Source organism: Physella acuta, unplaced genomic scaffold (assembly GCF_028476545.2).
Source record: "Physella acuta isolate Inbredline_101_S28 unplaced genomic scaffold, ASM2847654v3 ptg000133l, whole genome shotgun sequence".
Lineage (NCBI taxonomy): Eukaryota > Metazoa > Mollusca > Gastropoda > Physidae > Physella > Physella acuta.
In genome coordinates this window covers 903,391-917,500 of record NW_026731652.1, presented here as the reverse complement: position 1 = coordinate 917,500, position 14,110 = coordinate 903,391, and the positions used below count along the sequence as shown (strand labels likewise).

The 14,110-nt window shown below is 36.5% G+C and overlaps 3 protein-coding genes across 8 annotated transcripts in view; 1 reads left to right on the top strand and 2 right to left on the bottom strand.

Moving 5' to 3' along the window:
• LOC131935157 (equilibrative nucleobase transporter 1) overlaps positions 1-3,654 on the top strand; it is a 6,322-nt gene extending 2,668 nt beyond the window's left edge. The window contains exons 4-11 of the mRNA XM_059291515.1: positions 107-153; positions 643-812; positions 1,377-1,560; positions 1,711-1,884; positions 2,381-2,482; positions 2,627-2,816; positions 3,176-3,290; positions 3,540-3,654. Coding sequence (XP_059147498.1) covers positions 107-153; positions 643-812; positions 1,377-1,560; positions 1,711-1,884; positions 2,381-2,482; positions 2,627-2,816; positions 3,176-3,290; positions 3,540-3,650 — 1,093 coding nt within the window. The 3' untranslated portion in view covers positions 3,651-3,654. The remainder of the gene's footprint in view (positions 1-106; positions 154-642; positions 813-1,376; positions 1,561-1,710; positions 1,885-2,380; positions 2,483-2,626; positions 2,817-3,175; positions 3,291-3,539) is intronic.
• A 1,817-nt stretch (positions 3,655-5,471) lies between these two features.
• LOC131935158 (uncharacterized) lies at positions 5,472-8,980 on the bottom strand. 6 transcript variants are annotated; one of them, XM_059291516.1, is made up of 3 exons: positions 8,791-8,980; positions 7,823-8,035; positions 5,472-6,510 (listed from the first exon to the last, which is right to left on the bottom strand). In XM_059291516.1, the coding sequence occupies exons 2-3, from the start codon at positions 8,003-8,005 to the stop codon at positions 5,806-5,808; spliced, it is 888 nt and encodes a 295-aa protein (XP_059147499.1). In that variant the 5' UTR covers positions 8,006-8,035; positions 8,791-8,980; the 3' UTR covers positions 5,472-5,805. The 6 variants fall into 6 exon arrangements, with proteins under 6 accessions (XP_059147499.1, XP_059147500.1, XP_059147501.1 ...); XM_059291517.1 differs by having other exon boundaries at positions 7,823-8,017; XM_059291518.1 differs by having other exon boundaries at positions 8,830-8,980.
• Positions 8,981-10,688: 1,708 nt separating this feature from the next.
• On the bottom strand, positions 10,689-13,672 carry LOC131935161 (uncharacterized). Its single transcript, XM_059291527.1, has 3 exons — positions 13,517-13,672; positions 12,839-13,023; positions 10,689-11,698 (listed from the first exon to the last, which is right to left on the bottom strand). The coding sequence occupies exons 2-3, from the start codon at positions 13,010-13,012 to the stop codon at positions 11,123-11,125; spliced, it is 750 nt and encodes a 249-aa protein (XP_059147510.1). The 5' UTR covers positions 13,013-13,023; positions 13,517-13,672; the 3' UTR covers positions 10,689-11,122.
• Positions 13,673-14,110: the final 438 nt, after the last annotated feature.

The window sequence follows — 14,110 nt, the reverse complement described above, 5'->3', positions numbered from 1 at the left end:
TAAAATCCCTAATGTATGTTGTATATCATATTGATGCTGAAAATGTTTCCATAAAATGTCTTATGAACTTGGAATTCTTTTGAATATATGTGTTTGTTTATTACAGGGCCTTGTTTGTTATTGGATCCTTACTGGTAGCATTCACATCAAATGGTAACAGTGATTAGTTATGATTTAGTAACTAAGCTAGCTATTGTAGAGTTTAAGTCATGATTAGAATGGCTTCTAGTGGCCATGGGTGGAAACTGCCTTCTACACTACTTGTAACTTCCAATGGATTGTGTACATTAATGGCTGTGTATTGTTGTATTAATCATATATAAATAGATTAAAAAATTAAAACACACAAGATAGATATTAACAAACATTATCAAGCTCAAATCAAGTTGTGTAAACTTATTTAAAAAAAACATTTGCAACTTGAACCATGTCGTCCACAGAAAAGCAAGGCTTTAATTAATTCATCCTAATAAAGCTGATAGAACCTTGTTATTCTGGGGTGATGACCTTCCTATATTATATACTACAGTAGTTTTTTTACAAAGAAAATATAAATTAAAAACTAATTTTTTAAATAACAGCTTAATTACGAAATCTAACTTCATCTGTATGATGTTTATGTAATTTATTTTTTTGTATCAGATGTCCCTTGGCTGATATTCCCTGGTCTCTCCATGCTTGGTGCTGGGGGCATAACCTTCCTTATGTCCAACATGCAAATTTCTGTCTTGTTTCCCAAATTGGGGACGTTAATTGTTGGGTTATTGTGTGGTGGGTTTGATGCCTCCTCCGGTGTTCAGCTACTCGTCAAGGTACTGATAAAAATGCCAACTGTTAGCAACTTTTTTTGCAGTTAGGGTGTTTCATTATAGGTGTGACATTTTTGGTAGTGTTACGCAGCTTAGTTCAATGGTATTAAATTTTCACCCCTAGTAACCACACAGTTTAAACTGTATGGACAGCCAAGCAAACCACTAGTCTGTTAAAATTAATTGATAAAGTTATTTCTACTTAAAATAAAAAAATGCATAACCTACAGCTTTTATTAATACTCACATATTTAATAAAACATTCTGCCTATACCGTTTCATTTATTGTTAATTTGAACTATGTTAAAAAAACTTAATTTTTCAAGACTATTTAATTTACTCTCTAATAATTGTTAGTAATGCTCAATTGGTTATTAACGTTTAATGCTTATTAATAAAAGTCACACAAAGATAAATCTTCGCTACTTGTATTTTATTAAACCGCATGCTTAATACAGACATGTTTTTTAACTACTCTAATTTCTGATAATTATTTCATATATATAATGTATCTTTAACTACATATTATGATGTATTAACTAATGATTGTTTTTTTTTGTTATTAAGGTCGGCCATGAAAATGGCATTTCCAGAAAGACGTCCTACATTATCCTGGCAGTTACCAATCTAGTGACACTGGTAAGCACATTCCTCTTCCTGCCTAAAGATTTTATCAAGCAACCCGTCAAAGCCGTCAACCGAAGGCCTGATGACATTGCTGGTGACCAGGATGCTGCGGTTGAACTAAAAGGTTAAATTTGGTTTACCTGCTCTAATTTTTGTTTACTTTACACTTTACTTAAATTTGTCACTGTTACAAATTTTACACAAAAGTTAAACTATAAATGTAGGGAAATATCATTTTGAAGCTTTGGCTTTGATGATCTTGATTCTGTTGCAGGCTTTGCTAGCGACACTGAAGTTCAAGAAAAGAAACCAAGTCTGTTGGCATGCATGCGATCAATGATTTACATTTTCCATGTTTTCTGGCTGAGCATTCTGCAGCTGCGGTTCTACTTCTTGTTGGGATCACTCAACAAGACATTTGAGACAGTTCTCTCATCAGAGGAGCAAGGTGGGTCTTATCGATCAAACTGTCTGTGACATTTGGACTTGTCAAACTATCGAGGCATGCTTAAGAAGTGTTATAATGTTTAGGCTTTTTGCTGACATTTTCCTTTTTGTAGACTCTTAATTAAAGGATTATAAGAAATGGTGGCACATTCCTGGGAGGGGAGTGGGGATTTCCATCTAGTGTTAACACACTTAGCATTTTAAAAAGTGATGTTGGATTTGAATGCTTGCCATTATTTCATTTTTTTTTAAGATGTTTGTTGACCAAGCTCAGTAAAACATTCAGAAAGAAATAGAAGAAAAAAATTCTATTTTGAAGTGGGTTGGAGGGATGAGGTGTAATGTCTTTCTTCATTTATCTCTTGTTGAAAAGTCTTTAAAAAAGTTATATTTTTTAAAATGAACTGATTTACCTTATTACAAATCATCAGCAAAATTAGTGTAATCAATGTGAATACAGATTACATAAAAACATATATGCGTATTTGTTTTGGCAGTTAGTCACTTCACCAATGTTTTGATTATTGTGCTGATGTGTGGTGTTGCCACATCCCCTTTTGCTGGCATTTTCTGTGACATTCAGAAACAGTTCTTTGTCAGTAAGTCAACTACTTATTTTCTTCTAAAAAAACTCAATACCTTTAACAGGTTGTCTTTAAAATAAGTGTTATATCTAAATCTTTTCTAACAATTTTGTTTGCATAAATTGAAATGAAGATATCTAATAATTTATCATCACCCAGACAGCAAGTCAGCTTTAAGGAAAAAGTTGATGCCCTCCGTGATCCCCCTAGCACTGTGCACAACGCTGTGTATTGTCATGTCAGTGCTGATGTTGATAGAAGAGCCAACTGTCCTGTATGCTGTCTTTGTCTTCCTGCTCTTCTTCAGGTCGTTCATGTACACAGTTGGAGCTGGGTACATTAGTGCCATGTAAGCTGTAGTTTTGGTTTTTTAACTGCTTATCTGTGCACCATTTAGGGTGTCTATTTAGTTGTGTTTATGTTGTATTATCTTTCTATCTAGTGCACTACATATAGTTAAAACTTGTTTTAAAATACTAAACTCAGAAGTGTTACCAAAGTAAGCTTAGTCTGAGTTGGTAACAATTTAAAACACAACAAATTTAATTTTTTTCAGTAAAAAAAATTTTTTTTGTCTAATTGTCTAATTTTGGCAAATTGTGATTTGCTGTTTATTAATGATTTCCTGTTTATGTGGACATACCCATTTTTTTTCTTTGTTTAATATGTGTAAATAAAAATAAAGTTTTAAAAAAAATCACATTTCAGATTTCCAAGTGAATATTTTGGCATCATGTATGGTTTTTTAATCATAGTGGGAGGAGTTGTAAGCTTCTTACAATATGTCTTCTTTATTATAGCTGAGTCTCATGGATTTTATTCGGTAATTTTTTAAAAAGTTCTTTAAACTAGTACTTATAGATTACTTAGATGACAGTTGTATAGCTAACATCACCATGTTGTTAGTTAAACAACTACAAAGCCTACCCATAACGATATGCTTCAACTTTTTATCAGTGGTATATGATTCTGCTAAAGGGAAATAGGGAAGAATCTTTTACAACTTATTTGGATTAATCAAATATTTTTAAGAAATTTGAGTAATTGAAGTGTTTTTGTATCCATTGACCAGGTGAATGTGTTTCTACTGGCGCTTATGTTCACCACCTATCTTCACCCCCTCTTCCAGTGGTGGAAGTGTTGTCGAGCTGAACGGACTGGAACTCTTCTGATTTCTTTTTAACACCAGAACATTGGTGTTGGCTGGGACTGGTGATCACTGCCTTACATAGACACTTATCTAACCCAAGACTAGATGTGCCATAATTCTATATTACACATGATTCAGCATTGAATTGTACTTTGAAGTTAATTTTATGAAATGCTTGATTGTCAACAGTGTGTGGTGTTAATGTGTTTAAGTTTTTGTTTATGAATTAGGCCTACTGTTAAATATTTTTTATCTCAACCAAATATTTTTGTTTTGATTCGATCTTTTGTCTAGCATTGATTGTATTGTAAAACATAGGGTTATTGTATTGAACACAACAATAGTTTATTTTGTTAATGTATATTTTAAGCTTATGAATGTAAAGTTAGATAAAAAAGGTTAAAATATTTTTAAATAACTCTTGTTAAAAATAAGTTTTGTTGATGCAAATTATTTGTTGACAAAACATGTTTGGTTAATCCTTGGAGCAAGTTGATTTGGTAAGGTCTAAAGTGCTTTATTGGGCATTAACCATTTGTGTTTGGGAATTTCCCACCTTTTAATTTTTCCATTTGATCAAAGTTATTGGTTTTTCATTCATGGCATTAAAAAATCCCACATTCAAAATTTTCATTCGTGGCATTATATAATCCCATTTTAAAAAATCAATTTCATGGCATTACACCATCCCATTATTAAGTTCTTGTTTTATGACTAGGATAATGGTGATATGCATTTAGACAGCTATTTTTTCAGTCCTATTTCTATACTGTACTTATCATAGAGATGACAATAAAAAGCATACATGACGTGTTATACATTTTTGTGTTATTTTGAACTTTAAAAAATTCATGCTGACAAGTCTAAAAAGATCCTTGACACATGTTAACTTTATTTTAATGTTAAAATTTTTTTAACACAATCTTAATTAACTAATAAGTAATCAATTTTTTTTACTTCTGCTGTAGTTTTTTGAGTGCCAAAAGTGTTGAATACTCATTCAGTCTACAGTTTCTTGTATCAAGACTAGACATTTGGCTCCATTTGAGGTTAGCAGCTGTAGTTAAGGGAACACCTGTTGTTCGTAAGATGGTATCTAAGCTGGCCGCAAACATTTTATCAGGCTACAAATAATTTTAAAATAAGAGATTAAGTCTTTTAAAGATTCCTTACAATTATTCCTTGAATGCAATAAATAAACAATGAATGATTGGTTAAAAAGATTGTATTTGATTACTTGATCAAATGATTGAACACATCCATTTAACCTAGAAGAAAGCTGTCTAATCCAGGTTTTTATTAATTGCATGGTGTGGCAAAGAAGTGTATCCTTCTTGTATTCTAACATACTTGTTTCATTTTCCAAATATAATTCCTGTATTATGCTTTAAAGAATACCTGTTGATAAGGTAATTGTTATGATTAAGTTCTTGCAATCCTTGTCCATGACTAACATTTGACCCATAGTTGTCAGAATACTGACTCTTGGCTGACTGACTGATGACTGACTCATGGAAATAATTTAAGATTTAAAAATTGTATGTAAAAAAGGCCTTTTTTTTTGAAAATCTGGAGGTAGGATATAAAAATTGTTCTGTAGTTGTTGTTTTTTGCCAAAAGATTGCTAAAGTCTAAAAAATAAATAAGGGAAGAAAAAAAAACGAATATGACTTCTAAAACTAATACACCACTTCAAGTCAACATTTTATTTTATTCTGTAGTAACAAAACAGTAAAGATTCAAAATGTATAGGCCACATGAGGTAAATATTGTTAAATATATTATTTTAAGAATAATGCTCTTATAAAACTGGAAATTTAAGAGTTGATTAGGAACTGGAGGCTCAGAATTCTTTTCATGGCTGGTTTTTTTTCTTGGTTATACTGTACAAGCTGTCATATGTATTAATATGTATGCTTTGCTATAGCATGTATTAAAACAATTATTTACAAAAGAGCAGGTGTTGCTTGTATTTCATTTACATAAATTTCACACGTGGATCATTGGATAAAGTAGGAATTTTAAAAATAGTTAGCCGGATTAAGTAGGAATATTGTGCCATACCAGTACAAATTACCTGACTAGATGTCAAGTAAACGCGTTTCTAATTTTGCTAAATGAGCAGTAATATTTTTTTTTCTATTAAGTCCTGGATACTTTACATAAGATACACATTCATTTAATAAAATCAAAGATTACATTCCAGCCACACACAGGCGAAGAGAAAATGCAGAGCTACCAAAGCAGCAACAGTTACCAGGCGCGGACCCCCAGACCGAGATAGGAATAGACGTTTAGTTGTGCACACACATTGACATCTTTTGACGGTCGCATTGAAATGCTCAATCCCCATGTTCCAACTCTCGGCCGGGGGGCGGGCAGTCGAGGCGATTTCTTCTTCCTGCGGCTTCTGGGTGACGCCAATCTCTATGTCATCGTATCCTATGGCGATGTCCGCACAGCCGTAGTACTCCTCCTGTTTTCCGTCGTCGGGAGTCCCCATGTTTTGCGCCGTGTTGTATTTCCACTGAAGCAGGCACGCTTTGCAGAAGACACCCTGGGGGATGACGAGATTGTGCTGGATGTTGTTGATCTTCATGTGAGGAGAGCTCGGCACGGGGAACCTGCTCCGGCCGTTGGTGTCATTGAGCAAGTATTGGTCCAGGCATTCTTGGGTCTTTTGGTCCAGGGGATCGTCTGAAGGACAGAGGCGGAACTCGAACCAGCCGTTGTAGTTGGTTGTCAGCTGGACCACGGCCCGGATTGTTTCGCTAGTACTGTATCGTCTGCTGATGGCGCCCGTCGCGTACTTCCCGCCCGGCTCGTGCTCCTTGGGGCCCTGCCAGGGGTCGCCACAAACCCCGCACTTGCCGCCATTCTCTTCATGCTGAACCTGAAATCCGTGACGTCAGCGTATACTCAACAGTAAACAAACACAGTGTCCACGATATTTTAACAGTAAACAAACACAGTGTCCACGATATTTTAACAGTAAACAAACACAGTGTCTACGATATTTCAGCAGTAAACAAACACAGTGTCTACGATATTTTAACAGTAAACAAACACAGTGTCCACGATATTTTAACAGTAAACAAACACAGTGTCCACGATATTTTAACAGTAAACAAACACAGTGCCCACGATATTTCAGCAGTAAATAAACAGTGTCTACGATATTTCAACAGTAAACAAACACAGTGTCTACGATATGTCAGCAGTAAACAAACACAGTGTCCACGATATTTCAGCAGTAAACAAACACAGTGACCACGATATTTCAACAGTAAATAAACACAGTGTCCACGATATTTTAACAGTAAACAAACACAGTGTCCACGATATTTTAACAGTAAACAAACACAGTGTCTACGATATGTCAGCAGTAAACAAACACAGTGTCCACGATATTTCAGCAGTAAACAAACACAGTGACCACGATATTTCAACAGTAAATAAACACAGTGTCCACGATATTTCAGCAGTAAACAAACACAGTGTCCACGATATTTCAGCAGTAAACAAACACAGTGACCACGATATTTCAACAGTAAATAAACACAGTGTCCACGATATTTCAGCAGTAAACAAACACAGTGTCCACGATATTTCAGCAGTAAACAAACACAGTGTCCACGATATTTCAACAGTAAACAAACACAGTGCCCACGATATTTCAGCAGTAAATAAACACAGTGTCCACGATATTTCAACAGTAAACAAACACAGTGTCCACGATATTTCAGCAGTAAACAAACACAGTGACCACGATATTTCAACAGTAAACAAACACAGTGTCCACGATATTTCAGCAGTAAACAAACACAGTGACCACGATATTTCAACAGTAAACAAACAGTGTCCACGATATTTCAACAGTAAATAAACACAGTGTCTACGATATTTCAACAGTAAACAAACACAGTGTCCACGGACGAAATAGAAAAAAAATGTATATAGAAAATACATACTCCCAGCTCACGGAAATTAGTGTGCCACCCAAAGGTTTCAAGTCTCCACCCCCACCCCTCCCGGAGAAAACAATTTTGAAAGAAAAACTGGTCCCAGATGAACAGTAAAAATACGATTGTTGTTGTGACGTCATGTATAGACGACCCCTTAGCATTACGCCAACAAATAAAAGGATATGGGTAGTGGAAATAACCTGAAGAAGCAAACTGACACTAGTTGCATTTAAAACTCACCTTCAAGCCACCACAAGATAGGGCGTGGTCATTGAAGTCAGGTGGGGTGTTAAACCCCACCCTCCACATCGAGGCTCTCGAGGGTGGTTCCATCAGTCTGCCGTTACCTTGAACTTTTGACACACCGGAAGCTATCAGCACAATGACCAATAACCACGCCTCCCACCAATGAGTGGCCCACATTCTTAGAAAATTCTAGAACCAGACAAAATCCTGTATGCATTGAAAAAAACAACCGAACCTCAAGTCACAGTATAATACAATAATTAGTTGCAATCAAACCAGAATTCCTAATTAAGGCAAACTATTCCAATTCCATGTAATCAAACAGACAAAAATAAATAAAAAACGCTTTATAAGTTAACGTACAAATTGAATATCTAAAAAAAAGTTATTATTTTTTAGGTTATCCTTGATTGCTAATCCAAAAAAAGTCTAGTTTGGAATCCAGGGCAAATGTTGCACGCTAGCTTGGGACAGAAATCCTTGTAGGAGAGAAAACTCCAAAATCATGCAGCTACAGGAACTACTTTGCATATTTTCTTTGCTGGACAAAGGAAGTAAACCTAGAAAGAAAAGCAGGCTGACCATATGGCGACCATATGGCGATACATAATAGCAAATTGTTTTGGAGGAAATCCACTGCAATATTAAAGTTGAGGACGAAGAAGAAGAAGACAAAATACTTTCGGCTATATCTCGTGTTAGCTAGAGGTACAAGACACTTCTAACAGATTATAATGATTCACCGCTTCTAGCCATGTGTATAGAGGTTTTGGCAATACAGCAGAAAAAGACTGAAAAACAGACATTTTTGTATTTAAAAAAAACAAATCCTCCTCAAAATGTGAAATAATTTTTAAAATAAAGGAGTCACCTGTTTTTCACATTACAAGTCGCGGGCGATTTTACGTACCCAAAACGACAGATTACCGAATTTATTCCCTGATGGTGACTAATCTACTCACGATTGATCAAGTCGGGTCCCAAATCCAATGTCAACTCACAATTTTTCTTCCTCTTATCCACAGCTACATCACAAACTAATTTAAAATAAAAAGTCTAAATAGGAATGAAACAGTGCTGTTAATCTAGATGAAAAGCACACTAAAACAAGTAAACCAACAAAGCCAAAGCATGCAGATCTAAATATGCGTCACTTCCAAACCATGAAGAGTTAGCCTTGGTGCTCAATGGTAGGCGTAATTGCACTGCTTGTTAGTGCGCAAAACTCTACAGTTTAAATATGAAAAAAAATTAGATTATTTTGTATTTTAATAAACCGGTAGTGATCTCCCCTAAACTTTCTCGAATATTCTTATATAAAACAACAGGGGATGGTAACTGGGGATATAGTTATGATTTTTAATCCATTTTAAATACTTAAACTTTTAAAAATAGAATAGAATCTCATAAAAAAAAACATTGCGCACCAAGCAAACGCCGAATAAAAACGCGTATAATAGTGCGCAATATTATTAGTACTTTAAAAATTTACATTAGTTTTTTGAGAAATCGGAAGTAGCGTAAATTACTACTTCCAGTCAACGGAAATTACTCAAAATTTAACAGAAGGTAGAGAATTAGATCTTTTACTTACATGTGAAATTTCATTTATCTATCTGAAATAGTACTCAAGTTATAGGCTTTTGAAAAATTCAAAGTAGAAAAAGTACCACTTCCGGTTATCCGAAATCGCTCAAAAGTTGATACGGATCTACGATTTTGATAAAATACTTGTATATGAAATTTCATCAATCTAGCTGTAACGGTACTCAAGTTATCGTGTTTACACACGGACACACACACACACAGACACACACACAGACACACAGACATACGGACAAGATTGCAAAATTATGTTTTTCCGTATCAGTGAGATGTAAAACGTCGAGATTTACAAAAATCTCGATTTTTTTTTTTTGCACGATTACAAGACTTTCTCTATACTTCGTATATACGAGAAAGTAAAAAAGAGGGAGTGATCTCCCCTAAAATTTCTCGAATATTCTTATAAACACCAAGGGGAATGTTACTCGGGATATACACCTGATTTTTAATCAATTTTTAATTATTTAACAATAGAATAGAATCTCGTAGAAAAAAGAATTGCGCACCATGTGAACGGCAAAAAATGTGTATAATAGTGCGGAATATTATTAATATTTTATAAATTCATATGCTTTTTTTGAGAAATCGGAAATAGAGTAAAGTACTACTTCCGGTCAACGGAAATTACTCAAAATTTGACAGCATTCAGAGCATTAGATCATTTACTTACATGTGAAATTTCATTTATCTATCTAAAACAGTACTGAAGTAATAGGTTTTTGAAAAACCAAAAGTAGAGTAAGTTCCACTTCCGGTTATCGGAAATCGCTGAAAAGTTTATACTGAACTACAAATTTGAGATAATATATGACATTTTATCAAACTAGCTGTAACGGTTCTTAAGTTATCGTGTTCACAGACACACACACACACACACACAGACAGACATACGGACATAAATTTTAGTTGCGTTTTTTTTTTTAGATTAAAAATCAACATTTCCCGCTAGTGCCCAAGACACATGGGGCAGAAGAAGCAGAGTTCATCTGTTTCAAAGACCTCGGCATAGGAAGGGATAGCGTGGTCAGCACTTTGCCTGGCAGCCTTTGTTTCCCTAACGTGAGTCTTTACGTGAGTTAGGTACTCATCAGAGCTGGGTGGACTATGGGACGTTCTACTGACTTGAACTCGAGACTTTCAGGTTAGCAGTGTAGCTTTCTACCGCTTGAGTTTAATAGAAACATTTTATTTATTTTTTAAATACGTTAATAAAGATCGACACTTGAATCACGATGTCAACGACAAAACAAAAATCAACTCAAATTACATTTTATTAACTGTAATCTTAAAATGGTTTTATAAAAATAAAAACTACAATAGCAATAAAACAGAATGTAAAATATTTTTTTAGTGTATGCGAGGTCATCGCTCGTTCTGTTCAGGTAACGAAAGGTCAGTCTAAAACCCGGCAGTTGGTTCCAACAGGTGAGTCAGGAGAATTTCTGTTTCAGAGTTATCTCATGAGGGACTTTTAAAAGATCTTCTTCTTGTTCTTCTTTTTCTTCCCATGATATTTAATTTTATTTCTTTTAGCACGCATTCATTCAACAATAATTTAAAATAACATGCTAGAAGCTCCGAAGAGTTTAGTTTCGATAGTTGTCCAATGGTCGTCTGATGGTCGTCTGATGGTCGTCTGATGGTCGTCTGGTGGTTGTCTGGTGGTCGTCTCATGGTAGACTGGAGGTGTCAACACTCACAGTCACACTCGGGTGTGGTAGTGGGCGGGCTAGTGGTGGTCCATATATTGACCACAGGTCGATCCGTCTTGCCCAGCTCGACGTCATCGTACCCTATGGCGATGTCGGCGCATGCGTGGTACTGGTCCTGGTCTCCGCAGCCCACGCAGCCCACCCCGTCCGGCCCCACCCCCCAGCTGTTCCCGGCGTGGTACTTCCACTGCAGCATGCACGCCCTGCACCTGACGCCCTCGGGGATGACGAGCGAGAACTGCAGGAGCTTGCTGTTCACGTACTCCGGGAAAGGCACGTCAAACCGAGAATCGCCCAAGACGTCCTCCAGCAGATGCTTGTTCAGACACTCGTGGGTCTTCTCCTCCATGGCGTCGTCAGACTCACACAGCCGGAACTCAAACCACCCCAGGTTGTTTTTCGTCAGCTCGATAACCACGAAGATTGTGTCGTTAGTCCTGTACTTGCGCGTGATGGCTCCTGTGGCGAAAAGCCCTCCCGGCTCGTGTTCCCTGGGCCCGTTCCACGGGTCTCCGCAAACGCCGCATTTCCCGCCGTTTATTTCGTGCAGAACCTGCAGCAAAACATCAAATCATCACACGTTTCCGTCAAAACATCAAATCATCACACGTTTCCGTCAAAACATCAAATCATCACACGTTTCCGTCAAAACATCAAATCTTCACACGTTTCCGTCAAAACATCAAATCATCACACGTTTCCGGCAAAACATCAAATCATCACACGTTTCCGTCAAAACATCAAATCATCACACGTTTCCGTCAAAACATCAAATCATCACACGTTTCCGTCAAAACATCAAATCATCACACGTTTCCGTCAAAACATCAAATCTTCACACGTTTCCGTCAAAACATCAAATCTTCACACGTTTCCGTCAAAACATCAAATCATCACACGTTTCCGTCAAAACATCAAATCTTCACACGTTTCCGTCAAAACATCAAATCATCACACGTTTCCGTCAAAACATCAAATCATCACACGTTTCCGTCAAAGAATTTCTGGGACTTTTTAAAGACATCAAATCATCACACGTTTCCGTCAAGCTATTTCAAACAAATCTCATACCCCATATATCACAACTTAAACAAAGAACATTCCAGTGACATACACATACAGTATAACCTTTCATCGGCTTTGTTGTTATCGCCCTTTACTTGAACTTTTTTAACGGCACTTTGGTGTAAAGTTAACAGCTTTAGCGTATTGTATTGCATCATCGCTATCAACACGCACTTTTATACACATCAGACGCTCTTAAACATAAGACTATCCTACATCTTTACGAATACAAAATTTACCTATTTTACAAAATATTTCTAAATCTAATTTTATACCCACCCCCCACCCCCGCAATATCAACATACCCAGTATACCCTGATGATAACTACTAAATCATACATTTACACACCTAAAAAATTTATACAGATTTAACCCTCTTGCAAAGAAAACACTCTTTTATACACCCCCCCCCCCTTAACCACTATCTCTACTAGAAGATATTTTACCCCCCACCCCCACCCCCACATACACGTAATCTGTATCAGAACATACTTTATTCACCCCACCCCCACACGTAATCTCGATCAGAACATTCTTTGTTCCCCCTCCCCCAAAAAATCTCTATGAGAACATACTTTATCCCCCCCCCCCCCCACACACACACACAAAATCCCATATGAGAACATACTTTATTTCCCCCACAGTTGACCCTGTTGTCGTTAAAGTTTGGTGTGGTTAAGAACCCAGCTCTCCACATCGAGGCTCTGGACGGGGGCTCCAGCATTCGACCGTTACCTTGAACTTGGCAGACCAGAATCGCCACAGCCGAGGTCAACAAAGCACCATGGGTAACCACCCCCATTTTATGATACTCTGGAAACAACAAATTGCAATGTTTTCTACTCTTCCTAGGTTCATCTACTATATCTAATTCATCTTTTTAGTTATTCGTTAAATGTAGTTAATCTATGGATTAATTACTGGTTAATCTCTTTGTCGACTTATTAAGTTTTTCTTTACCCCTTCGACCTTAAATAATGTCGACTTTCTATTTCCACAAAAATAGCGCCTCTAGTATATATCTTTTCAGATATCGCTACCCTAAACTAAGCGCCTTCAACATAACATTTTCCTTACCCTAAACAACTTACCGATTCTAGAAATTCTGGTGTATAAAAATCTTCTATTCTAGATCAAGATTCTAGGTTGCTAGGATTTAGATCTAGATCTAGATCTACATCATTATTCTAGAACTAGATCTATCTAGATTTAGAATCTAGATCTAGATCTAGACTAGATCTAGATCTTTTCTAGATCTACTGGTGTTATCTATCTTATGAACATCGGGATCGTTGGAGTACTTTACCGTTACGATGACTGCGGTCTATGTTTCCAACAATTTCATCGAGGCAGAAATAACAGGACAACAGCAATACAATTTGTTTCTGTGTAGTGTGGATTGAATGAAATAGTTTTTAAAATGACGTTTCCAAACTCACAAGATGCTGAAGTGTGCGAACACAATTTCGCTTTACAGCGCGCACTTAAAGCAATCAAATTTTTAAAATCGTAACTAGAAACTGTACTAGATCTAGGAAGAAAGGCGATCACCGTAGAGAGTATATATCTGTAGAATACAAACTTTCTACAACCCTGCATTACATTTGGTAGAGCAGTTGTTACCTTCTTCATCAACTGCACCCTCACACATACCTCACACATACCTCACACATACCTCACACATACCTCACACATACCTCACACATACCTCACACATACCTCACACATACCTCACACATACCTCACACATACCTCACACATACCTCACACATACCTCACACATACCTCACACATACCTCACACATACCTCACACATACCTCAAACATACCCCACACATACCTCACACATACCTCACACGTACCTCACACATACCTCACACATACCTCACACATACCTCAC

Bases quoted from the DNA above. Each gene is read 5' to 3' on its own strand.
- LOC131935158 (XM_059291516.1), bottom strand. From the start codon at position 8,005: ATGTGGGCCACTCATTGGTGGGAGGCGTGGTTATTGGTCATTGTGCTG. The intron at 6,511-7,822 runs GTGAGTTTTAAA...CACGGATTTCAG, and splicing joins TATCTTGTGGTGGCTTGAAG to GTTCAGCATGAAGAGAATGG.
- LOC131935161 (XM_059291527.1), bottom strand. From the start codon at position 13,012: ATGGGGGTGGTTACCCATGGTGCTTTGTTGACCTCGGCTGTGGCGATT. The intron at 11,699-12,838 runs GTATGTTCTCAT...GTTTTGCTGCAG, and splicing joins TCAACTGTGGGGGAAATAAA to GTTCTGCACGAAATAAACGG.